General features: G+C 38.3%; 2 protein-coding genes across 9 annotated transcripts in view; one reads left to right on the forward strand and one right to left on the reverse strand.

The window, feature by feature from the left end:
* The window catches only part of SRPK1 (SRSF protein kinase 1), a 75,593-nt gene extending 71,081 nt beyond the window's left edge, over positions 1-4,512 (forward strand). For all 7 annotated transcript variants that reach the window (XM_074311147.1, XM_074311150.1, XM_074311149.1 and 4 more), the window contains one exon: positions 1,780-4,512. In XM_074311147.1, the coding sequence (XP_074167248.1) occupies positions 1,780-1,964 (185 nt within the window). In that variant the 3' untranslated portion in view covers positions 1,965-4,512. The remainder of the gene's footprint in view (positions 1-1,779) is intronic.
* On the reverse strand, positions 3,770-21,859 carry LHFPL5 (LHFPL tetraspan subfamily member 5). 2 transcript variants are annotated; one of them, XM_074311154.1, is made up of 4 exons: positions 21,331-21,859; positions 12,047-12,283; positions 9,581-9,626; positions 3,770-3,883 (listed from the first exon to the last, which is right to left on the reverse strand). In XM_074311154.1, the coding sequence occupies exons 1-3, from the start codon at positions 21,740-21,742 to the stop codon at positions 9,616-9,618; spliced, it is 660 nt and encodes a 219-aa protein (XP_074167255.1). In that variant the 5' UTR covers positions 21,743-21,859; the 3' UTR covers positions 3,770-3,883; positions 9,581-9,615. The 2 variants fall into 2 exon arrangements, with proteins under 2 accessions (XP_074167255.1, XP_074167256.1); XM_074311155.1 differs by lacking the exon at positions 3,770-3,883 and adding an exon at positions 9,067-9,179.
* Positions 21,860-23,249: the final 1,390 nt, after the last annotated feature.

The following is a 23,249-nucleotide window of genomic DNA, read 5'->3' on the forward strand; positions in this document are numbered from 1 at the left end:
TGTGTGTGTGTGTGTGTGTGTGTGTGTGTGTGTGTAATTTCAAAATTAAGAGAAAAGCAGAGTAGAGATTGTATTGACCTAGATCTGATTGCTCATTCATGTGTCTACCATTGGAAAACTGAAGGACTTGAACTAGACACTTTTCTCTCTGGCCATTGCTTTCCTCATCTGTAAAATGTTCAGGGTGAAATAGGACAAGTCTGTAAGCTTTGTTCCTTCTCTAAAATGGAGGCCACTTTTGAGCTTTAATGGGCTTTCAGAGGTTTTCCTTGATTTATGCAAAGATCCATGTAAAATAGTAAATTCACAAAACTTGACAAAATAATTGAGACCACTTGGGGAAGGAGAGAGTGTCATCAAATCAAGTTGGTAAATTGTGTTATTGTGGGAAAATAAAGTTGGAAACAAGATTGGAAGAAGCCCTTTTCAGTCCCACCTGTAAAGGGTTGAGATTAGGAATAATATATTAAACATCAGGCCAGAATTGCAGAGTTGGAGTAGACCTCCAGGCCATCTGATCCAATTTATACCTGAAAACTAATCTGGTGTCAGGAGAACCTGAATTAACATCTAACCTCAGGGACTTGAATAGTTGTGTGATCCTAGACAAGCCACTTCATCTTTGTCTGCCTAAGCTTCCCAAACAATGAAACAGGGATGATAATAATAGCACCTATGTCACCTGGGTTGTTGTGAAGAACAAATAAGATATTTGTAAATTGCTTAGCACAGTGATAAGGATATAGTGGGTGCTGTATGATGCTTGTTCCTTCCTCTCCCTTCAAAATAGGCCTACTAAATGTTCTTCTAGTCCTTGCCTTAAAGATAAAAAAACTCGTTATCTTCAAAGTAGCCAGTTTACTTGGAAAAGCTCAAATTGTTAGGAAAATTTTCCTTACTGAAAGCCTAAATTTTTCAACCTTTACCTATTGCTTCTGGTTCTGCCCTCTGGGATCAGACTGATAATCTCTTTCTTTTGACAGCCTTTGAGATATTTGAAGATTGCTACTATGTTTCTCCCTCTCCTCCTCATCTTTGCTTCTAGTAAAATACCATTTCTCTAAGCTGGCCCTCATAAGGCTTGATATTTGAGCTGTCTTACCATCTCTAAATCCTTATTCAAATATATTGCTTGGGATTGAACGAGGCACTTTTGGAGTTTTCTGAGCAAGGAAGAATATAGTTAAGATTTTAAGATTTGCACCTCCTTATTTCTACAAGTAATTTTTCTATCAGTCCATGCCAAAAAACACATTAATTTTTTTAGGTATTGTGCTGACTTCCTGATAGAAGGAAAACAAAACATTTTCATATCTGGTCCACCTTCAATGGAATTGTTTCTTTTTTTTTTCTTTTCTTTTTTTTTTTTTTTAATGTATTCTCAGTCCTGATACAGAAAAATATTTGTACCAAAATACAGCTCATTTGAGTAGTTTTTGGTTATAGTGTATCAAATTAGATGTATTATGAAATTAATGCTTGTCATAAACTAAATATGATTCTTCTGACTGGTTGAAAATGTTTGAGAGAGAAAAAAGCTGGTTGCTGGATGCTCATATAAAAACCTGAGCTCCTCCAAAGAGAGCATTGGAAATTATATGCATGTTTTGTTAAATATGCTTGTTATTGGGAAGTTTAAATTCTTAATTTTTTTTTAAAGTACTAATGCCTGTAGCTCTTGGCAGCCTCTGCCTGGATTGAAAAATGGATTTACAGGAAAGAAAGGTATTGTTTATCCATACTTATTGGTCATTTTCATTTATCCTGTTTTCCCTACAGGTGATCTGAAGCACATCACTAAACTGAAACCTTGGGGCCTTTTTGAAGTTCTAGTGGAGAAGTATGAGTGGTCTCAAGAAGAAGCAGCAGGCTTCACGGATTTCTTATTGCCAATGCTAGAGCTGATTCCTGAGAAACGAGCCACAGCAGCAGAGTGTCTCAGGCATCCCTGGCTTAACTCCTAATGTCATTGACCCAATGCCATAATCCTCTGGACTCTGGTTTGCAGCAGAGATTATACACTGACCCAGCTGTTCCAGATGCTCTCCTTCCTTTTTCCTTCCTTCCCTTTCCTTGCCATCCTTAAACTTCATGTCCCCTTCAAGCATTCTCCTTTCCCTTTTCAGGGTGAAGCTCTTCCTTCAAGGCTTCCTAGATTATTGTTATTTTTTAATCTAATATGTTCATTTGGGTTTGCTTACTTGACCCTGTGGGAATCCCCACAGCCATTGGGCATCCTGAGTGAGTTTTGCCTTGGTTGGGCTCTGCCAAAGACTAATGGACTGGAATGTGAAACCGCCCCTCATTTTCTCGCTTCCATTAGAACATCCTTCTTTAAATTATAAGCATCATTTTTAAAGAGCGCAACAAAGATGTATGAGCCCATCCTTAACTCACTGACTCTAAGAGTCATATTTTCTAGTGCATATTCTCTTGCCAGCAGAAGGATGAGAAAAAGATGTTAATTTAATGTGCAGCAAAGACACTGAACATGCTGTGTTGAGTGCATCCTATTCCTGGAAGGTTTGTTATTCTTTACAGTCACAATTTTTTTTCCTGCAACTTTTGGCTTTTGTCTTTGAAATGGGCTCTGTGAATTAAGACTGAGTTTTAGTACTGTTTTACCACTGTTCAAATTGGTCTCCATATTTACTGGTATAACTTTAACTCTCCTATGCCCAGATCTTCAGTCTGACTAATAGATACAATGGAAATGGAAGCCGAAATTGGAACCATTGACTAGAAATCCTTCCAAGGGCAGGTGTGCTCTTTGGCTCTAGACAGGCGGTGGTTTCTGTAAGCAGTGTTTCCTTACATATCTTCTGCTTTCCTGAGAGCAGAGGGTTTTGGTTTGGGGGTGTTTTTTAAGGGGGGGTAGGGGCAGGGAAATTAGTTTGATTTCTTTTTAAAACCCTGGCTGGCACTTTACTCGTTCTGCTTGAGTTGAAACCCCCACCCTATCACTAAAGAATTCAGGATGATTCTGAAAAAGCTCTGAGGGTTAAGTCCTTTGTTTCTGGGAAGAGAAAAAGATGTCACCAGGGCTTCTGATTCTTTTTCCAAACAATTCCTTAGAGGTACTTTAAATCTTTCATCAACATTAATTTACCCAAGGTTCTGGCCTTGAAAACCATTTCCCATTTGGCTTTGCTTTTTTTCTTTTTCTTAAGTGGTTTGACATTATGCTTAGGCATAACCCAGATATACAAGAAATCAGGAGGGGAGAGGTATGACTTTACACTACCCAACCCTACTCCCTTATTCTGCTCTCCTCTCCCCCCTTCCCCCAAAAAATAGCCATTCTCTGCTGCTATTTCTTGTATCAGCATACAGGTGGTTGCTCGTTAGAGTATATAATGTAAGCTTTTAACTTCAATAACTTCAAGAAGGTTGGGGTATACTTAAGGCTTGTGGGGGGGTGGGGTTTTTTTAAAAAAAAAAACAAATTTTTTTTTTTTTTTACAAGAAAAAGTTAAAACCTTCGTAGAATTTGCTAGTTTAAGAATGGGTCTCCCAGATTTGCCCCTTGATATTACGAGTCATAACCAAAAGCCAAAGTTCAGCAGGATTGGGATCACAGCAGCTCTTCCTCATTATGGACCAAAGGGCCTTGCTCTCATAGAGTTTGGATTCTGCTTCAGAACTGTGGAATTTCAAGAAATCCAACTGTTAAAATGTTATTTGCTCGGTTTTCTTTGAGTTTGAAATCTAATGGCAAGGAAACCAATGATGACATTGTGTGATCCATGTAAGCTGTACGCACTCTTCCCTGCATGTCCTGGTCGGGCTAGCCAGTTCATCAGATTCTTGATTTGGTGATACTAATGAAGTCAGATGATGTTATTTCTCTAGGGGATTTCTGGGCCAGGCTACCCATGTATATCTGTGAAGAATAAAGAAGATAATAAAGCTCACCAAGCATTCATAACGTCAGGGAAATCCTTCAGCAACTTAATTTTTCCCTGGGTTGCCAGGTTTATCTGTATTTTTAGTAACAATAAACTAGGACTCTTGAGTTATATTTCTTTAAATGCCATTAAGCCATAATAGTAGGGTTAAAAGGCATTTCTGGTGGTGGCATTGAAGAAGAAAAACTGTAGTCATTCCTTTTCAACAAATAGTCTGATATGAAAGGAATAATTCTGATGCAAAAGGAATAACTTCTTATTATCATGGTGGTAAGATAAGTCCTGTAACTTAACTTCTGAAATGTTTCCCTACCAAATAAGGGCTTTTTTCCCTGAGTCACTTAGGGAACCAGATGAATTAGAAAACATGAAGAGGCAACTGTAGAATCCAGTCTTCCAGGTGCCCCCATGCTCGCTCTCTCTTGAGCTTTCATCCTACGTTGAAATTGCCATAAAATGCTCACTAAAGGATTTGTACTTGCTGTCAGTAAAAAGCAACAATACAACAACCCTGAAGGAAAATACATTTTTATTCTTTCTACTTGGGTGCACTGTCTGTTTTCTTTGTAAATGCAATACAATAAACAAATTATTTAATAACCTATATGTTTCTAGGAAGCTTTTGTTATGAGATCTGTTCCTACTAAACTGCAGAATAAGGAGGAATCGATCTTGAAGTGAAAAATATCTAAAAGAAACTTCAGAACTTAGATGATAATGTGTTTTGTATTCTCTGTTTCTGATCTGTATATGATATTGACTTTGTTGTGAGTTTAAAGGGAACAATCTGCCCAAAAAAATTATGCTGAAATGGAGAGATCAGCTTCTTGGATATATGCAACGGCATGAACTCCATTCAGCACCACTAGGCCAAAACAAGAGTACTAAATTGACTTAAGTTTTAAATAGTGGAATCTCAAGGTGGCCACAGGGATTTTGGTTCTTAACCTAGGGTCCATAAGCAAAATTTTTAAAAATATCTTGGTGTGGCTATTTCAATATTTATTTCCCTTGTAATCTTGTATTTAAAACTGCAAGGGTATCCGTGGGTTTTACTAGACTTTAAAAGGAAGTTTAAAATTCCTGTATTCTAGCTACTAACCCTTCCCCAACAACTTCCCACTCTATTGAATGATGCTGTTTTACAGTGGCAACAACAAAAATTTCTGTATCAAAATTTGTTACCAGAATCAGTCTGAGTATGAACTAACTTTACCACGATCTAATGTTTCTTTTGTTCCAGGTTTTTACCTATTCTATCTTGGAAATAAGTTTATCGATAAAAGGAATAGGTCTTTCAGCCAACCCATGACTTGGGAAACATGGTGTTATTGGTAGTGTTATGTAGCCTACTAAATAATCCTGATTATTTGGTGTCTTGGTAAGGGAATGATAGCTGGCATTCCTAACCTTGTTGACAAAACAGTGATTTATAAAACCTTCAGTCTTATGGGAAACATTTTTGGTCAATTTGGGTGGATAGTGGTAAAGGGGGGGAATGCGTACAGTAGATATCTAGATAGATACTTCCTTTCAGAAAATGCTGCAAGATTATCATATTATTAAAAGCAAGTTATGTCCTTAATGAAAACAGGAATCTATTACAAATAAGGAAATGTGAAGACCAAGAAAGGATTTGCAGTCATATTAAAGTATAGGATTAAGTTGTTGATAGTAATAAGGAGTTCTTAATTCCAGGCTTCTGCCTTGAGCTTGCATCATTTTTGAGGGATTTAGTATTGGGGCAAGAGTTGAGAAAGTATTGCAGACATTAGTTGTTCAATCATGTGCAACATTTTGTGACCCCTTTGAGTTTTCTTAGCACAAATACCAGAGTGGTTTGTTATTTCTTTCTCCAGATGAGAACACTGAGGCAGAGTTTTAAGTGACACACTGAGGTTCACACAGTTTACCAAATACCAAGTATTTGAGTCCAAATTTTAATTTGGGAAGATGTCTTCCCAGCTCAGACCCTATACTGTTGCCATCTAATTGCAACCATTTCTACTTGATAAACAAATTTTGATTTTTTTTTTTTGTTGCCCTTTTTATAACAATGGACTTGGAATAGCAGAATGGAATTGTTGAGTTTGAAATTTTGTATCAATTGATATGTGTTTTTTTTTTCATTGTGGTATGATTTAAGTTGAAACAATTGATTTGGCAGTGTTGATAATATTTGAAATGCTAATTTGAAAATACTTTATTGAATAATTTCCACCTGTTTGTTCTTTAACATCTTAGTTCTACAGCAAAGATCCTCAACCTGGGGCTACATATATCCCACCTAGGGAATAAAAAAAAGATTATCTAGAAGGTATGGGGAAGATTTATTATCCTGTTGAAATTGATTTCTCATGTGGAATAGTTACTTCTGTATTTAAGAAAAGGTCTAGCTGCCTTACTGAAAATCAAGCAGTACAAGGATGAAAAACATGAAGAACCTCTGTTTTAGAGGAAATGTTACTACTGCAAATTATGTGGACCTTTAGATTTTGTTCTACTTTTCTCAGCAGCCTTCATTTGTCACCCCAATCCTAGAGATAAAGTTCCAAGGTAATAAGTGGCTAATTTCACTTTTTAAAAGCCCATTAAATAAAAGGACATGACCTGGGAAGTATGATGATTGTAGAGGATAAGAGAGGGACATAATTTGCAATTTTGTGAAAAAAGTTTCCTTTCCAAGTTTAGGTTTGGGACTTAAATTGAAAAGAAATATAGATAATAGCCCCAATTCACTTCTTCCAAATCTGTCTCTGCAAGGTTAAGTTTTGTTTGTTTGTTTGTTTGTTTTTTCCTGAGGCTGGGATTAAGTGACTTGCCCATGGTCACACAGCTAGAAGTGTAAAGTGTCTTGAGACCACATTTGAACTCGGGTCCTCCTGAATTCAAGGTTGGTGCTTTATCCACTGCGCCACCTAGCTGCCCCTGCAAGATTAAGTTTGGAATTCAAATGCCCCTGTCACTTAATCAAACGACATTAATAGTCCTATAGCCCCAGCTCAGTAGAGAAGGTCAGAATAAGGTAGCTATCAGTAGAAAATTTAACTAGTGCCAGTGAGTAAGCTCTTTGTTGTAGCTGAAATCTGAGCAAAAAGGGACTTTAATATGGCCTGGGGTTTGTGAACTTCATATTTTGATAAACTGTATTAAGTGTTTGGCTTCTTTTGTAATTTTGCATATTTGGGGCATTTAAAAACAATTTTGAGAAGAGAGCCATACACAAGAAAGATAAATCCTCTGATGGAGCCTGGTTCCTTTATTTTGTAACTTAGGCACATAGAGGGGAAGTGACCATGTATAAATTTCCAATAATTTCCTGAATGCTTAAAATGAAAGGAAATAAGTACATATGTTTACTCCAGAAAACATCCCTGCTAGATTATTTTTTGAATTCTGAAAATAAGATTTTTATGTTTGGTCAAGTAGGAGGTGGGAGGAAGATGGATGTCATCAATGTCATTAGTAAGAGAATATGATACTAATGTAAATTGATCATCTTTATATTCCCAAAGACCCATTTCATGTGCAGTCTTATATATGAAATCTTTACTAATCACCTCCAGTTGTTGGTGCCCCAATATGATCTTAAATCCATTCTGAATTTATGTGCATCTACTCTATAGTATGATCAGTGTCTCTTTGGAGATAGAAACTTTTTGTTTTCTTTGTGTAGTTCATGTGTGCCTAGCAAGTGCTTATTAATTAGTTTTTAATTTTTAATATGTAAAACATTGGGAACTATATTTGAAGTTTACTCGACCCTGGAGATAATGGAGATTGTAGCACTTAACTTCATTAGAGCTAAGAGGGGGGCAGAATAACATCCTTTTTACTTTTCTACTAGTTCCTAGGAGTGTATGTATTGAATATTTTTGAGCCCAAATATTTTGAAAGATTGGGACAGTGATCAGTATTTGAACAAAGGAATTGGGAAGAATTTAAGAGTTGTTCAGCTGTACTTCCCAACTCCAAAGTACAAATAATCAATGCCTGCTACTTGCTACAATAGTAGGAGAAAATAACCAGGATTATTCACCTCAAAGAATTCTCTGTAACTAGATCATTCAAGCCCTGTTAACTCTTCCCTAGATCCAGAAATGACTTTACCAAAGCATGTCTTTGTACTCATACAAAGCAATGAGTTTTTAATCTGCATTCTGACATGGAGAATTTTACAAGGCATTCCATTTTGAATGCATTTTATTTTGTACATGGAAAATTTGTCCAAACTGTTAGCCATTTACAACTCCTACGGCATTAATGTGGTGGGTACTGATGTCATATGGCTATTAGAATAATAATATAAATTCTGCCAGTTTAGCAAGGATAGCCAACTTGAATGTCCCTGCTAATGGGAGGGACAGGGATATTGTGCCATGGGATTCTAAGTTAACAAAAGTAAAGTAAAAAGTAATTTTTTGTAACACTCTACAAGATTTTGACAAGTTTTGTTTACAAATATTAGGTTATTTTGAGTTAGTGTTTATCAGTTCTGCATTCCTGAGCAGTAAAATGAGCAAGAGATAAAAGAGAAAGAAAATCAGAGCCAGAGGGACCCCATATCTCACAAACTAGATAATAAGCCCTTGAATGAAATAGTCATTTCTAAAAACTCCACAGGAGTAAGCCTAGATAAAATTTATATACATGTTATTTTAAAATAGCCCCAATCTCAAAGATTTTACTCCGTTAGCCTTTCATTGGATTATTAGGAACTAAAAAGGTATCTTGGAGATTTTTTCCTCCAAGGCAACTGGAATTAAGTGATTTGTCCAGAGTCACATAGCTAGGAAGTGTTAAGTGTCTGAGACCCCATTTGAACTCCGGTCCTCCTGACTTTAGGGCTAGTGCTCTATCCATTGCGCTAGCTAGCTGCCCCCGAAAAGGGATCTTAGAGATTGAATTCAACCTTCCTTTTACAGGTGAGAAAACATCCTTAGAAGTGAAAACTTATTTCAGGGTACTTGGCTAATTAATGGAAGAGCTGAAACAAGAGAGAACCACATCTTCCAGCTCTCAGCCCAGTATCAATTCATCAGCTAGTGGCTGCCCTCCTTTAGTTTTTCTGTAGCACCTAAAAAGCAGTACCACCATTAGGCTGTGTCTTCTCCAATCATGGTGAAATCCCAAATTGTAATTCCACATTGCATTGAAACTTAAGGACTCAAGTACAGGAAGGTGGAGAACTTGGGAAGGAATAAAGTTTGATCTGAGGAATCAGATTCAGTAACTTGTGTGTGGGTTCTTTACAAGAAAGAAGCACTTGTCCTGTATGATACGAAAGAAATAAGAAACTGAAGTTGCAATGTAGATTACTCTTTTCCAGTCCCAACCCATATATGCCAACCACCTCCTTTCCCTGGGATACAAGAAGACAGATACAAATCTTCATTCTCCCTCACCCTCTACCTAACATAGGATATCTCAAAAAGTTTTAGTAGCTTAAGACTTCAAGCACCACCTGTATGTTTTTTCTCAGTATTTGGGACACAGATTTAAACACTAGCTCAATTCCTCAAGTTAGAATGTTACATTTGACCAGCTCCATCTTCTACAGTAGAAATTTTTGGAGTAGAACAAAATGTGAGGCTCTATCCTTTGTTATTTTATTTGTTATTTAATAAGAATGATCTATCATTTTTACAGATTGACTAAATTGAATTACTTACCCTGATGTTGAACTTCCTCTGTAAGGAAAAATGTTTCAAACTTCCTCTGTAAGGAAAAAGAAAGACAAATCTGTGTTTATCATAATGTCTTAGAATCAGTGTTTAAAAGTACCTTAATGAATAAACTGAAAGCCAAAGTGTGAAAATTACTTGCCCAAGTTCATGCAAATGGTAAATAGTAATAAAGCCTAAATCAGAACTTAAGTTTTCCCTTTGAGCCACTTTTTTTTTCAATATTTTGTACCATCTCTTATAAAGTCATTAACTCATGAATCAAAGAAAGAGGTTTGTTTGAAAGAAGAAAAGCGGCTAATTTCCAGCTACACTTGTGAAAGATGAAGTCTTGACAAAATACGCGGATATGAGGAAGTTCACAAAGTACTTTTCTCTCATGAGACAAGAGTACAATGCTTGGAACTTGAGCATCTGAGATGAAGGAATTTATCTCCTCAGGTAGGAAGTAAGAGTTGAGATCAAAAAATGTAAAGGTGGAAGACACCTCCTGGTAATCAGCTGGTCTCAAAGTATTAGCTTATGGGGCTGGAATTCAACTCCAGAGTTCCAGCCTTAATGTCAGTACTTTGTGCATTCTGCTGGGCTGGCTCTTGCAGGTCTTTCTGTAAAAAATCATTTTCAGTTGGAATGGTTTGAGGTTCTATATGGAAAGTATTCTAAGGAAAAAGCAAAACTTGATACTTAGGGAAGGATACCAGTTTGTTCTGATGCAGCTAGATGGTGCAGTTGATAGAGTGCCAGGCATAGTGTCAGAAAAACAATCAAATTTGGCCTCAGACATTAGTTATGTGATCCTGGGCAAGTCATTCATCCCCATTTGCCTTGATTTCCTCATCTGTAAAGTGAGCTGGAGAATATGGCAAACCACTCAAGTATATTTGCCAGGAAAGCCCCAAATGCAGTCATAAGAATTGGATGCAGCTGAACAACATATTGACTCGAGCTAATTAAGTAGCTGCTCAAGCATCTAGGGACCCAGATTTTAGTATTTATGTAGTTTACAGAATGATGTACATATGTTCTTATTTGATCCTGACAACAATCTTGTGAGATGCTATTATTCCTATTTTGCAAATAAGCTAACATATAGAGATTGTGATTTGTCCAAGGTCACGAAGCTAGCATGTGTCTTAAGGCAGAATTTGCATTTGGGAATTCCTGCACTAATCATTGCACCACTTAGCTGACTTTTATCTAAAGAGCTGACTCCATTTACTAACTAAAAAAAAATTAATTTTCTACTTCCTCACCTTCAGCTTATCAGCAATACTAAAATATTCTACCAGCAATCTGCATGAAGTAAAAACTTCTCTGCTTCCTCCTCCCAATTTAAGAAACTAAGGTACATAAGTAGGTGTTCATTCTTGGGTTTCTCTGACTAGCAAATGGAGTTACACCTAGGGAAAAAAGTATAATAGAAGGAAGAATACTAATGCTCCCCCAGATTTTGCATCATATAACCCAAGATGGGAAAGGCTGGTGGTTATTAAATCTTGGTTCCTATAGAAGCAAATGTTTAAAAAAAGAAAATTGGTTCTGGGGTTACCATTAATTTCCTGTGTGCTATTGACAAAGTTACTTTTCAGAACCTCAGCAAAAGAAAGTGAATTACATTGTCTTTAAGGTTTTGCAAAGGGTTATAGATTTAGAAGTGGAAGGGTCCCTAGAAGTCTAGTTCAACACACTCATATAGAGAACAGGGCCTGAAGTCAGGAAAACTCTTCCTATATTCAAAACTGGCTTCAGACACTAGCTGTGACCCCGGGTAAATCAGCCCAGGAAATGGGCAAAACCCTCCAATATTTTCATCAAGAAAACTCCATATGGGGTCACAGACATGACTGAACAACAAAAGTCAATAGAGGAGTCTAGGGAGCAGAAGCATTGTGTGAGCCTGCTTCTGGAAAGGTATGATCAACTTCAAAGCATGAATGGATATTCTGGGACCATCTCCTGTCTACTTATATACTTGTATGTACCAAACTTAATTTGGTAGAAAATAGACCTTTTTGTTTGCTGTTGAGCTGGTAAAACCTCCTTCTGTCTCCTTGCTGAGCCACAAGATATTAGCCAATGAAAGAGCCTCTTGTCAGGCAGTCACAGAATGCCCATTTATGCTCTGGAGAGCTCTTTGTCATCCACACTTGGTTCATACAAATGTGCAGGCTTCCATGATGACCAAGGTTTACTGGCATGTGGGACCATAAATAATAGTTTCTGGTTTTGAGTGAATCTATTGATCTTTTTGGTGCACCATGATCTCTTCCAACTCTGACCTAGGATTCTGATAGCTTTTAGGAGGTGGGCAAATAAGAATACTCATCTAGCCTCAATATTAATGAGGTAAAGGGAAAGGAGTGAGCTCTGGCTAGTTTTTGAATAGTTTTGGCAGGACCACCATCCCAAGGCAGCCAGTTGTAGAAATGAGGAACGAAACAGATCATGTACTACCATTTCCATCTGCTTTGTAATCAGAGGGGAGGAGCTTGTCTTGCCGGTAACCCAGGACAAATGCCAGAAGGGAGAGAATGAGGGCATCCATGATGCTGATCATGGCGAGCAGGAAAGCCCATCGGATGGTACAGGCACCCAAGGTGTATTTGTCTGTCTGGTCCCCGCACATGCGCTTTACTTCACTGGAATCCCAGCCATCTGGGTAGACCAGACAGCCAATCATTAAGCCTGTAGCTGCAGGAAAGAAATAAAGGGATAATTAGATATAGTTGCTATATATTAGTTCCTCTGATGTGCAAAACAGTTTTTGACATAGGTCTTCCTATACCAACTTTACAAATGAAGCTGATTCATCTCCTATGAATATATCAAATTGGATATTCTGTAGATATTTCTCCCCTTTCCAACTTCTCTATTGCTGTTAAGGACACCATTCTTCCAGTACTCCAGGAATACAATATAAGTATCAATTCTTCTCTCTCACCCCAGCTTCCCATAACCAATTTGTTGCCAAGACCTGTAGACCTTAACATTGCTCACATAGATTCCTTTCTCTCCTCTGATACTACCACATTCCTGGGGGAGGTCCTCATTACTTATCTGGCCTTAAAAATCAACAAACAGTAAAGTCAAATGAAATCATGATAGGAAAAATTTTGCCGTGTGAAATTTATTACTTTCAGGAGTTTCGCTTTTCCTATCCATAAAATAGAGATATTTGTACTTCCTGCCTAGGAGAAAGGTTTGTTATAAGGGTCAAATAAACACCTTTAATCACCTCCAATAGGTAACAACCTTCTCCACCTACTTCAAAAAGACCCAGGGATTGTTACATTATAGAAAACATTCTGGAAAGCAAACATTCAGCCTTCCTGCCAAGATGCCCTGAATGATTAACCAACCACTTGGGTATGGCTAGAGACTGACCAGAAATACCCATCTCAATAGGAGGGACAAGCAAAAGTTCCCTTAAGAAAGCCTCTAAGTGATGGGAAACCCATGAGCAGATTTTGGAAGCTGTTAAGTGTGGCAGGGAATATACTGAGATCTCTCAGTCCTGGGAGTGCCAAGGTCTTTAGTACTTTGTCCTGAGACACTATAAACAGTACTAAAGATCCAGGACTCTGAACTTCAAAGATCCAGAGCAACCTAACGTTAGAAGGAGGAAGTCAGAGTAGAGGTGAGCACCCCACCTAAGGAAATGCAGGAAGATGGGGATCTTGGCCCTAGCACAAAGGCCCAATTCAGGAATAAAAAATGGAGGGATTAATAAACACAAAATACTGCTATAAAGAATTACTTTATCCAATGATACTCAGAAAAATGAAAGGAAGCTCTAATTGCAAGGAGAAACTCAAAGGAAAAAGTGAATTTTGCACTAGGACTATATGAATATTCAGAGGGAAAAAAATGAAACAAAAAGTTAAAAGCTCTGGAGAACTCACCAAAAAATTAATGACTCTATAAAATAACTAGAAAGATTGAAACAAAATCAAAAGATTGGGGGGAAAAACCCCAAGAAAAAGTTTCATCTATCAAAAACAACTGACCTGGAAAACAAATCAAGAAAAGGCAATTTTAGAAAAGATATGACTTTAAAAAAAAAATCTTGGACCTTATATTAAATGATAAATGAAAAAGTGTCTAAACCTATTAGAACCAGAATGCAGAATAAAAATAGAATTAATCTACTTCCTGAGAAGTAGTCTTTCAGAAGGATAATTCCTTGAAATATCATAGTCAAATTACAGAGTTTCAATGTAAAATTAAAAGTATAAGCATGCAGGAAAAAAGTTTAAATATCAAGTCTGATTAGTTGTTTATTGTCTTTTATTCTTAGAGGACCAAAATGACATCACTTATATTGGAGTTAAGTTATAATATGGCTGATCAGACCAATACTAGCTCAGAAGATTCTACCACAGGTTGAGCACAAATTGTCCACATGAACGTTTGAAGTGGTGATGTTCCTAAATTTCCACATCATATTTCTTTCACAGCACACAATGCCATGCTGGATAGTCTTTTGCCAGAGTCTCCCATTTTATGCAATTGGTTCCATCTAACATTTGTTTTGCTTGATTGTATTTTTCTGTTGTGATGAAGAGTTCTTTATAGGAAAGGTTGGGGGCAGAGGAAAAAGCTATTAAGAAGTGAAAGCAAATTTTTTTTTTTAAATCAATAATCATTCCAGAATCAATCCTAGCTAAGTACCTGGCAGAATACCTGGCCTGGAGTCTAGAGGACCTGAGCTCAAATTTGGCCTCAAACACATCTGTGTGGCCTAGAAAAGTCACTTAATCCCCGATTGCCCCAGAGAAAAAGAAAGAAAGAAAGAAAATCAACAGGGAAGCAAAAGAAAAGCTGGGCAGCTTTGAAAACAAATTGTGTTATTATATGGCTTTCTTGAAATGCAAATTTGCTGTGGTACATGGCAGTTTCTTCTTATTTTTTATTTAAGTTTAAAATTTTAAAATTCATATTTAAAAAAGTGTAACTTGAATGTAATTTGAGGCTGAGGATATCGCTAAATATAGAAATGACTTGTGGGAAATAAAGGATTCTTAAAGTTATTTTAAAGGCCTAAACATAAGCCATTCTCCGAAACTAAATTCTTTTTGAAAGGAAAAATACATATAAGCAAATATTGAAAAATTACACCAGATTATAGACTACATCTGGATTTTATTCAAGACAAAGTTTGAAGAAAATGCAGTTATTTAAAATCACAGAATGTTAGAATTGAAAGAGATGTTAAAATTCCTCCTCTTGCTATTCCATTGTTCCTCCTCTTACTCCTGAGGAAGATCTGAGTTCAAATTGATCTCAGACAAGTTTTGTGACTCTGGGTAAGTTACTTAATCCTGTTTGCCTCAGTTTCCTTAACTCTAAAGTAGGAATAATAATAGCACCTACATCCCAGGTTGTAGTAAGGATCAAATGAGATAGTTGCAAAGCAATAAGCACAATGCCTGACAAATAATAAGCACTTTATAAAAATTAATTATTATTATTGTTTAGCAGAGTGTTTTCCACATAGTAGACATTTAATAAATATCCATTCCTCTCTATTACCATTTTACTTCTTAGAAATGCAGGATGTAGAATATTTCACGTCTAGATCTAGCTAGAGATGCCAATCAGCTGGCATAAGCTACTCAGGCATCTCTTAGGCCACCCATTCTCCCCAGGAAGAAGATAGACCTGCAAAAAGTGTACCAATATGATGGAGGTGGCTGACGTTAATGTATTTTATGCTGCAGAGTTTATGCAGAAGAGAAGCCATAAAAAAAACATGACAGCTTTCTTCAAATAAATGAAAGACTGTGATATGGAAGAGCTATTTTGTCTTCCTTGGCCCCAAAAGACAGAACCAGGGCCAAAAGGTGGGGATCAAAGCTGTCTCCTAAATGGAATGGACTGCATTAGGAGATAGTGCTTAAGGATAGCTAGGCTGTACAGGGGATACATCAGTGGATCAGGAATCAAGAAGAGCTTAGACTCTTAGTAGCGATATGATCCTAGGCAAGTCACTTAATCCTGTCTTGTCTCGGTGTCCTTACCTCCATTCTGGTATCTTTGCTATGAAAATCCCAAATAGGATCATGCAAAGTTAGACATAACAGGAGGTAGGACATTTCCCAACACCGAACATAGTTCAGGTTAAAGCCTTGAATATCTAATATTCTAAGACATCATGGAAAGGAATTTGAGTCTTGAGTAGAGTTTGGACAAAAATCACTTGAGATCCTGATAGCTCTGTGGACCACTTTGGTTTTTATTAATCTAACATTACATATTGAGCAATAATACGTACCAGCCCTGGATGGTGAGAGAGATACCCAAGAAGACACATGGGTACTGCCCTCTATTTGGAAAGATGAGACCTCAACACTAATTGATTAGGGAACAATAGTAAAGCACCTGGCCTAAGATTCAGGAAATCTGTATTGCTTTGGACAAGTCACATCTGACTCTGGGAGTACAAGGACTGTTACCTTTAGATTTCAGATGGTGAATCTAAAATAAGAAAAGGGAAATATTTTACCAAATGCACGCAACTTGTGAAGGACAGAGTTGGTAGTCAACGAATGCTACAGTCAGTCAAAGGTATAGGAGAGAGAGACCTCAGGGTTGGAATCCTCAGGGAAGGTTTCATGGAAATGATGGTGCTTAGAATGTTTGTGGCAGCCCTCTTTGTGGAAACTACTTAGATACCCATCAGTTGGAGATTGACTGAATAAATGGTGGTATATGAAGGTTATGGAATATTATTGTTCTGTAAGAAATGACCAGCAGGAGGATTTCAGAGAGGCCTGGAGAGACATAAATGAACTGATACTGAGTGAAATGAGCAGGACCAGGAGATCATTATATGCTTCAACAACAATACTGTATGATGATCAATTCTGATGGATGTGGCCCTCTTCAACAATGAGATAAACCAAATTAGTTCCAATAGAGCAGTAATGAATTGAACCAGCTACACCCAGTGAAAGAACTCTGGGAGATGACTATGAACCACTATATAGAATTCCCAATCCCTCTATTTTTGTCCGCCTGCATTTTGGATTTCCTTCACGGGCTAATTGTACACTATTTCAAAGTCCTATTCTTTATGTGCAGCAAAACAACTGTTTGGACATGTATACATATATTGAATTTAATTTATACTCTAACATATTTAACGTGTATTGGTTGACCTGCCATCGTGGGGGTGGGGGGGAGAGAAGGAGGGGAAAAATTAGAACAAAAGGTTTGGTGATTGTCAGTGTTGTAAAATTACCCATGCATATATCTGGTAAATAAAAACTATTAAAATAAAAATAAAAATAAATAAATAAATGATGGTGCTTTAAGAAAGATGCAAGCATTTGGAAAGATTTTCCTAGTAACTATGGAAACTTCATTAAGGTAATTGAGGTTAGTCCAATTAACATGAATACATGGCCCAACAATTTTGATGCTAGAGCACACCACCTCCATTGCTGCCTAGTATATTCTCCCCTTTCCCTTCCCCCACTGAGTGGAATCTGATGTCACTTACCTCCTTCCTCATCAATATTTCACGGAGCACAGCCTGGCTAGCTTCGGTGTCAGTGTTTCCTCCCACCAACCCAAATAGAGTCTACCTCCTTTCCCTTGCACAAAGCCCCAGGCTTCGTCATCCTGTGAGCTGAGCAGAGGTAGGAGAATTCCTACTTTTCCCTTCTTCTATGGCCACCACTGTCCAGCTTCTTCCTTTTCTTCGTAGTGACATGGAGAGCACCATATTCCTCTCTCCATATTACATGTTTGTAGGGTAACACATTGGATTTGAAATGTGCTGTATTTGGAGACAGAAGGCCTGGATTTAAATCCTGATTCTGTTCCTGTTCTGTGTAGACATGGACAAGAGCTTCCTTTTTCTAGGCCTCTATTCATTCAAATATAATTATAATTATAACTGTATATATAATCAGCCAGTTCAAGTCTGATCTCTAAGATCAATTCTAGTTTCACTTTCTAGTTTGACCCTCAAATTTCCTGAGTTCCCTGACTCCAATTGAATCCTCCATCACAAGTCTTCTCACATACTGACAAATTTTTTTTCACAGTTCCAGACAAATAAGACAGAATTCTCACTCCATCCCCATCTCATCCTTCGACAGTACCCAAGTATCCTGCTCTCTTCCATGATAATTATCTTCACTTCCATTAAAGCAGGATTAGCTGTGGGTGCAATAGTGAAGTGATTAATGAAGTTTAACTTTGGTGACCAGTAATCCTCCAGATATCTAATTTCAGGGCTCTAATGTCCCCCAGATCCCTCCAAACATAGATAAAACTAATCCAATATAGGTTTAGATATTTAATATGCTTATCTACTACTCCCACTACCATTTACATCTTAAAAGAGAGAAAGGGAGAGGATGTTACTCAGAAATATAAGGAATACTAATTAGCAGGTATTGAGTAAGCCTGAATTGTATCCCTAGCTCAATCATTAATTAACTGTGCAAATCTCTTTCCTCCTCTATAAAAAAGAAGGATGGCCCATCTTATCTCTAAGAATCCCTCCAGGTCAACTTTCTGTGACTGAATATTCATGGAACCAGTCTCAAAAATCTCTAGTGGGGATAATAGCGGGCTATTTTCCTGTTCCTTTTGAGTATCTCAAGCTCACAACTTAAGAGACATAGTCCACTCTTCATCCTCTTTCCCTCCCTTATCCAATTAGGTACCAAGATTTGCTTGACTTCCACAACATTTATTCCATCCTTCTCTGACTCTCTCATAGATCTGCCATCTTAATTAAGGCATCTTTCAGCTCCTCACTTCCATCTGTCCTCCACCTACTGCCTAAATAATCTTCCTAAAACACCAATCTGATCATTTCCCTCTCTACCCAAGAATTTTCAGTGGTTTGTGGGATAAAAATATAAACTCTTCATCTTGATATTTAAGGTTCTTCACAGCCTATCTTTCCAAACTGTTTTTTCATTATTCTCCTTCCTTTACTTGTCAGACTAATTCTTCCTCAAATTTGACAATTCATTTCTCACTACCATGCCTTAATACAGGCTGCCTCTATGCCTACAGTGGATTCCCTCTTCAACAACAAGTTTTGGAATCTTTAGTTTTCTTTGAGTCTCAGTTGAGGTTTTTTATCCCACTGGAAGCTTTTCCTGATTCTCCCTAGCTAATCTTAATTCTAGTGCCTTCCCTCTGTTAATTATTTCCTATTTATCCTGAATATATTCTGTACATATTTGTTTGCATGTTATCTCTCCCACTAGATTATAAACTCTTTTCGCCTCTTTTGTACTCCCAGCACTAAGCACAGTGTCTGTCATATAGTGGGTATTTGATAGATATTTACTGATTGACTGAAATAATGCTGTTTACATGTCACTTTAACATTTGCAAAATGCCTTAAATGTATTCTCCTTTAATCCTTACAGCAATCCCACAAAATAGGTGCCATTATTATGTCTATTTTGAGGATGAGGAAACTGAGGCCCATGGTCACATGGATATATCTTTGAGTTAAAATTAAAATTTAGCTATTCTTGACTCCCTATCCAACACGCTATCCACTATATGACTTAACTGCCTCTTTCAGTGCCCTCTCTATCAACTCAAACTATGTTCTACTTATTTATCTGGATACATGTTGTATTCCCTCCCAGTAGAATATAAACTCTTCAAGGGCAAGGACTAATTTTTTTCTTTTTTTATTATTATAGCTTTTTATTTATAAGATATATTCATGGGTAATTTTTCAGCATTGACAATTGCAAAACCTTTTGTTCCAATTTTTCCCCTCCTTCCCCCCACCCCCTTCCCCAGATGGCAGGTAGACCAATACATGTTTAAAATGTTAAAGTATAAGTTAAGTACAATATATGTATACATGTCCATATAATTATTTTGCTGCACAGAAAGAGTCAGACTTTGAAACAGTGTACAATTAGCCTGTGAAGGAAATCCAAAATGCAGGCGGACAAAAATAGAGGGATTGGGAATTCTATGTAGTGGTTCATAGTCATCTCCCAGAGTTCTTTCCCTGGGTGTAGCTGGTTCAGTTCATTACTGCTCTATTGGAACTGATTTGGTTCATTTCATTGTTGAAGAGGACCACGTCTATCAGAATTGATCATCATATAGTATTGTTGATGAAGTGTATAATGATCTCCTGGTCCTGCTCATTTCACTCAGCATCAGTTCATGTAAGTCTCTCCAAGCCTCTCTGTTACAGAATAATAATATTTGATAACATCCATATACCACAATTTACCTAGCCATTCTCCAACTGATGGGCATCCATTCAATTTTCAGTTTCTAGCCACTACAAAGAGGGCTGCCACAAACATTCAGCAAGGACTATTTTGTTTTGTTTTGTAAACCCAATGTTGAGCACAAGACCTTTGTGAATTGAAGGCTGCTACCTTGGTGCTAGCACCACCTCTGCTGAAACAGGCAAAGAACCTTCTAGTCTTAAAAGAATTGCTAGAGACCCAGAGAGATTACATTAAACTCATGGCATTTGAATTCAAATCTAAGGCCAGCATTGTCTACTACCCTACCCTGCCTCTCACATTTCACTTAATAAGTCCCAACTGTGAAACAATCTTTAAATTTCCTTCCAGCCCTAACTTCTGTTATTCTAATGGATGAAACACCAATGGCAGTGTTTCTGATACTGGAACACCTGATTGAGGGAGATTAAAAAAAAAAAAATTCAAATATGGTCTCAGATAACTTATTTTCTTGATGACTCTGGACAAGTCATTTGATCTCTATTTTCCTCAATTTCCTCAAATAAAAAAAGAGGATAAAATATAGCACCTTCCTCTCAGGGTTGTTGTGTGAATGAAATGAGATAATAATTGTTAATGCGATTAATACAATGTTTGACACATAGTAGGTTCTTAATAAGTGATTATTTCCTTCCTTTTTTCCTATCTTCCTTCTTTTTGCTAGGACAAAGCATCCTAAGTGTTTCAACTAGAGTCTCTCTCCTCTGTCCCTGAGGCCTGGGTCCAGCACGCTTTCTTTTTGGGGAGTAAAATTTGCTATAGTTTGCTAAGCCCCAAACTCATTTGCTACAAAAATTATTACCAATCTCCAAAGCGATCACCCTTTCTGTGTCTCCCTAATAAATATCTTTGCTTCATTTCCTAGACATTGCCTCTTTCCCCTAACAAACCTTCCCATAGCAATATGGGCCCTGAAGCTTCATGAAAGGACTTCATGAAAGTCCTTCACCACAAAACAGAAAGAAAAGGTCTATGAGAGATCATTGATTCATTTTCTTTTGGAGCTGCTGGCTTTGTCTTGTATTTTTGACTAATTTTCTTGACAAAAATATGCAAGACTGTTCCACTTTTCCCTATATCCTTTCCATTCTAAGCTTTAACAATGTCTGGGGTGAAATAAACAGATTAAAGTTTAAGAAATGTTTTCCTCACAAAAATGCTGTGAGGCAATTAGTTCAAGAATAATTCCCATCTTACAAATACATACACTAAAGCTCCTCAGAGAAGAAAAATGACTTGCCTGTTAGTACTTAGTAACTGAAGAGGTTAGTATCTAGCACAGTCCCTAGAATTTCATAGGCATTTAGCTTGAACCAAGATCCTAATTCTAATTTTTAAATTGTCCCTTCTACTATAGAATTACTGCCTTCCAGGTCTCAGCAATAGAAATCATTAACGTGTGGATAGATGTTACGACACATCTCCCTCACCTCCCATAGAATAAGGCACCCACACCCGCCCTCTCCCTTGCCCCCTCACCAGCTGCCAGCTGCATCCAGGCACAGATCTTGTAGACAGTAGCTGTGTTACAGACAAAGAAGAGGCTGAAGCAGATGGTGGAACCAATGATGAGAAACATGGCAACAGCCACGAAGAACATGGCAGTCTTAAAGGCACCGGAGGGAATGGTCTTGAAGTCCAGGGGGCTGCCTTTGCAGATAAGCTCTGAAGTCAAGGCATTGCCCACGCAGTAGGAGAAGAGGCCAAAGTAGCCAGCCTGGGGTGTGTTAATACTGTCTCCAATCCAGTAGGGTTGAATAAACAAAGCCATGACCAGAACAGAGAAGCAGATGGTGAGGGTGCCCCACATTACCCCCACTGCCCGGGCATTCCGCACATAGTTAGTGTGGTAGATCTTGGCTGCCTCTTGGGCAGGCAACAGCTTCGTCATGGCGGCTAGGAGAAGAGGAGACCCTAGCGATGGGGATACTGCAAGGAAGCTTCAGGGCCCGGGAATTCAGCACTGGACCTGGCCTGGGTTGGGGAAAGCTCAAGGGTGGAAATGTGCAGTAGTGCAAAAGATGGCCATGGGAGATTCCACCCCAGGGAGAAAGTCGGGGTAGAAGAGGCAGACAATCATAAGGTTCCAGCAGGAGAAGAGATAGTCCCGGTTTCCGTGTCCCGATCCCTCCAAGGATAAGTCTCCTCCTAGGCCCTGCAGGGTCTGCCTCCCCCGGCGCGATATGTGTCCCCACCTTTGCCCCAGCCCTCTTCTCCGCTCTCCTGACTGCTCCTCCTCCGCTCCCGCCCCAATTCTCAACCTCGGCTCCGCCTTCAGATTGGACCTCGGTTTCAGCACCACGGCCAGTGCCCGGCAGCTTTTCTGGGGACACGAGCAGGAGGAGCTAGAGAGAAGAGTTACGGGTACGTAGGAGGACCAGACAGAGGGTGGGAGGAACTGGCGGTGGGAGAGAACGGGAGGGGAGTTGTAGAACTGGTTCTGGACCTGGAAAGGGAATCCCCGAATCTACTGAGCTTCCCTAAAGGTTTCTTTCGGGAAGCCCATACGCTGACCCCTCCCACACGCAACATTTATCGCTTCTTTCCCGCGCCCAGTCTTGAAAGATAGGCTTTAGCAAGAACTGGGGAGAGCAAGGCTGTGACCTGTTCCTCTCTCCTCTCCCTCTTTCTCTTAAAAGCAAAACGTAAAGCTTCCCTAGAGAGCATTGTGCAGCCCCAAAACCTCCTCTCCTTTCCTTCTTGAAGTAGCTAACTTTTTGCGGGTCGGCAGTATTTTCTAATCGCTCGTTTTTGTATTCCTGAGCTTCCCACGACCCTCTTACGAATTTCCCGTTTTGTAATATGGATTTTTTATTTCTACGATGTGTCTTCATCTCTTGAGTAGACTGTAAACTCCTTGGCAGTGGTCTTATTAATTTTTTTTTTTAATCTCCCCCAGCCCTTAACATTAATTACTGCGTACAGGATGCAACTTATTGTTAAATGAAGGTGCTCAGTTTCTTTACCTGTAATATGAAGGTGCCTTCATGCTGGACTAGGTGATCTCTAGGGTGCCTTTCAGCTTGACATCCTATGATCACAAGATTGTTGAATGCATAGGTTTAAGGCCTAAGATGATCAGCATATTCCTTGACTAGCCACATCATTCCCCTATTATCTATGAAACTGAGGGAAGCTGGTGTCAGAGGAAGTAGGAGAAATATTGATTGGGAAAAGTTAGTTTGGAACCAGAGGACTTTGAATAGAACTAAATCTTGGTTTATAGACTAGTCAAGATATTTAACCTCTGGTCCTTCATTTCCTCAGTTCTAAAATGAGGACATTGGACTAGATGATCTAAAAGACCCCTTCAGAATCTAACATTTTATGATTCTGTTCTGTTTTCCAATAGCATCCTGCCACAATTCTGGAACATATCAAACAGTCTCTATGTTTGT

The sequence above is a fragment of the Sminthopsis crassicaudata genome, chromosome 4, assembly GCF_048593235.1.
Source record: "Sminthopsis crassicaudata isolate SCR6 chromosome 4, ASM4859323v1, whole genome shotgun sequence".
Lineage (NCBI taxonomy): Eukaryota > Metazoa > Chordata > Mammalia > Dasyuromorphia > Dasyuridae > Sminthopsis > Sminthopsis crassicaudata.

Bases quoted from the DNA above. Each gene is read 5' to 3' on its own strand.
- LHFPL5 (XM_074311154.1), bottom strand. From the start codon at position 21,742: ATGACGAAGCTGTTGCCTGCCCAAGAGGCAGCCAAGATCTACCACACT. The intron at 12,284-21,330 runs GTGAGGGGGCAA...TCTTTCCTGCAG, and splicing joins CTGGATGCAGCTGGCAGCTG to CTACAGGCTTAATGATTGGC.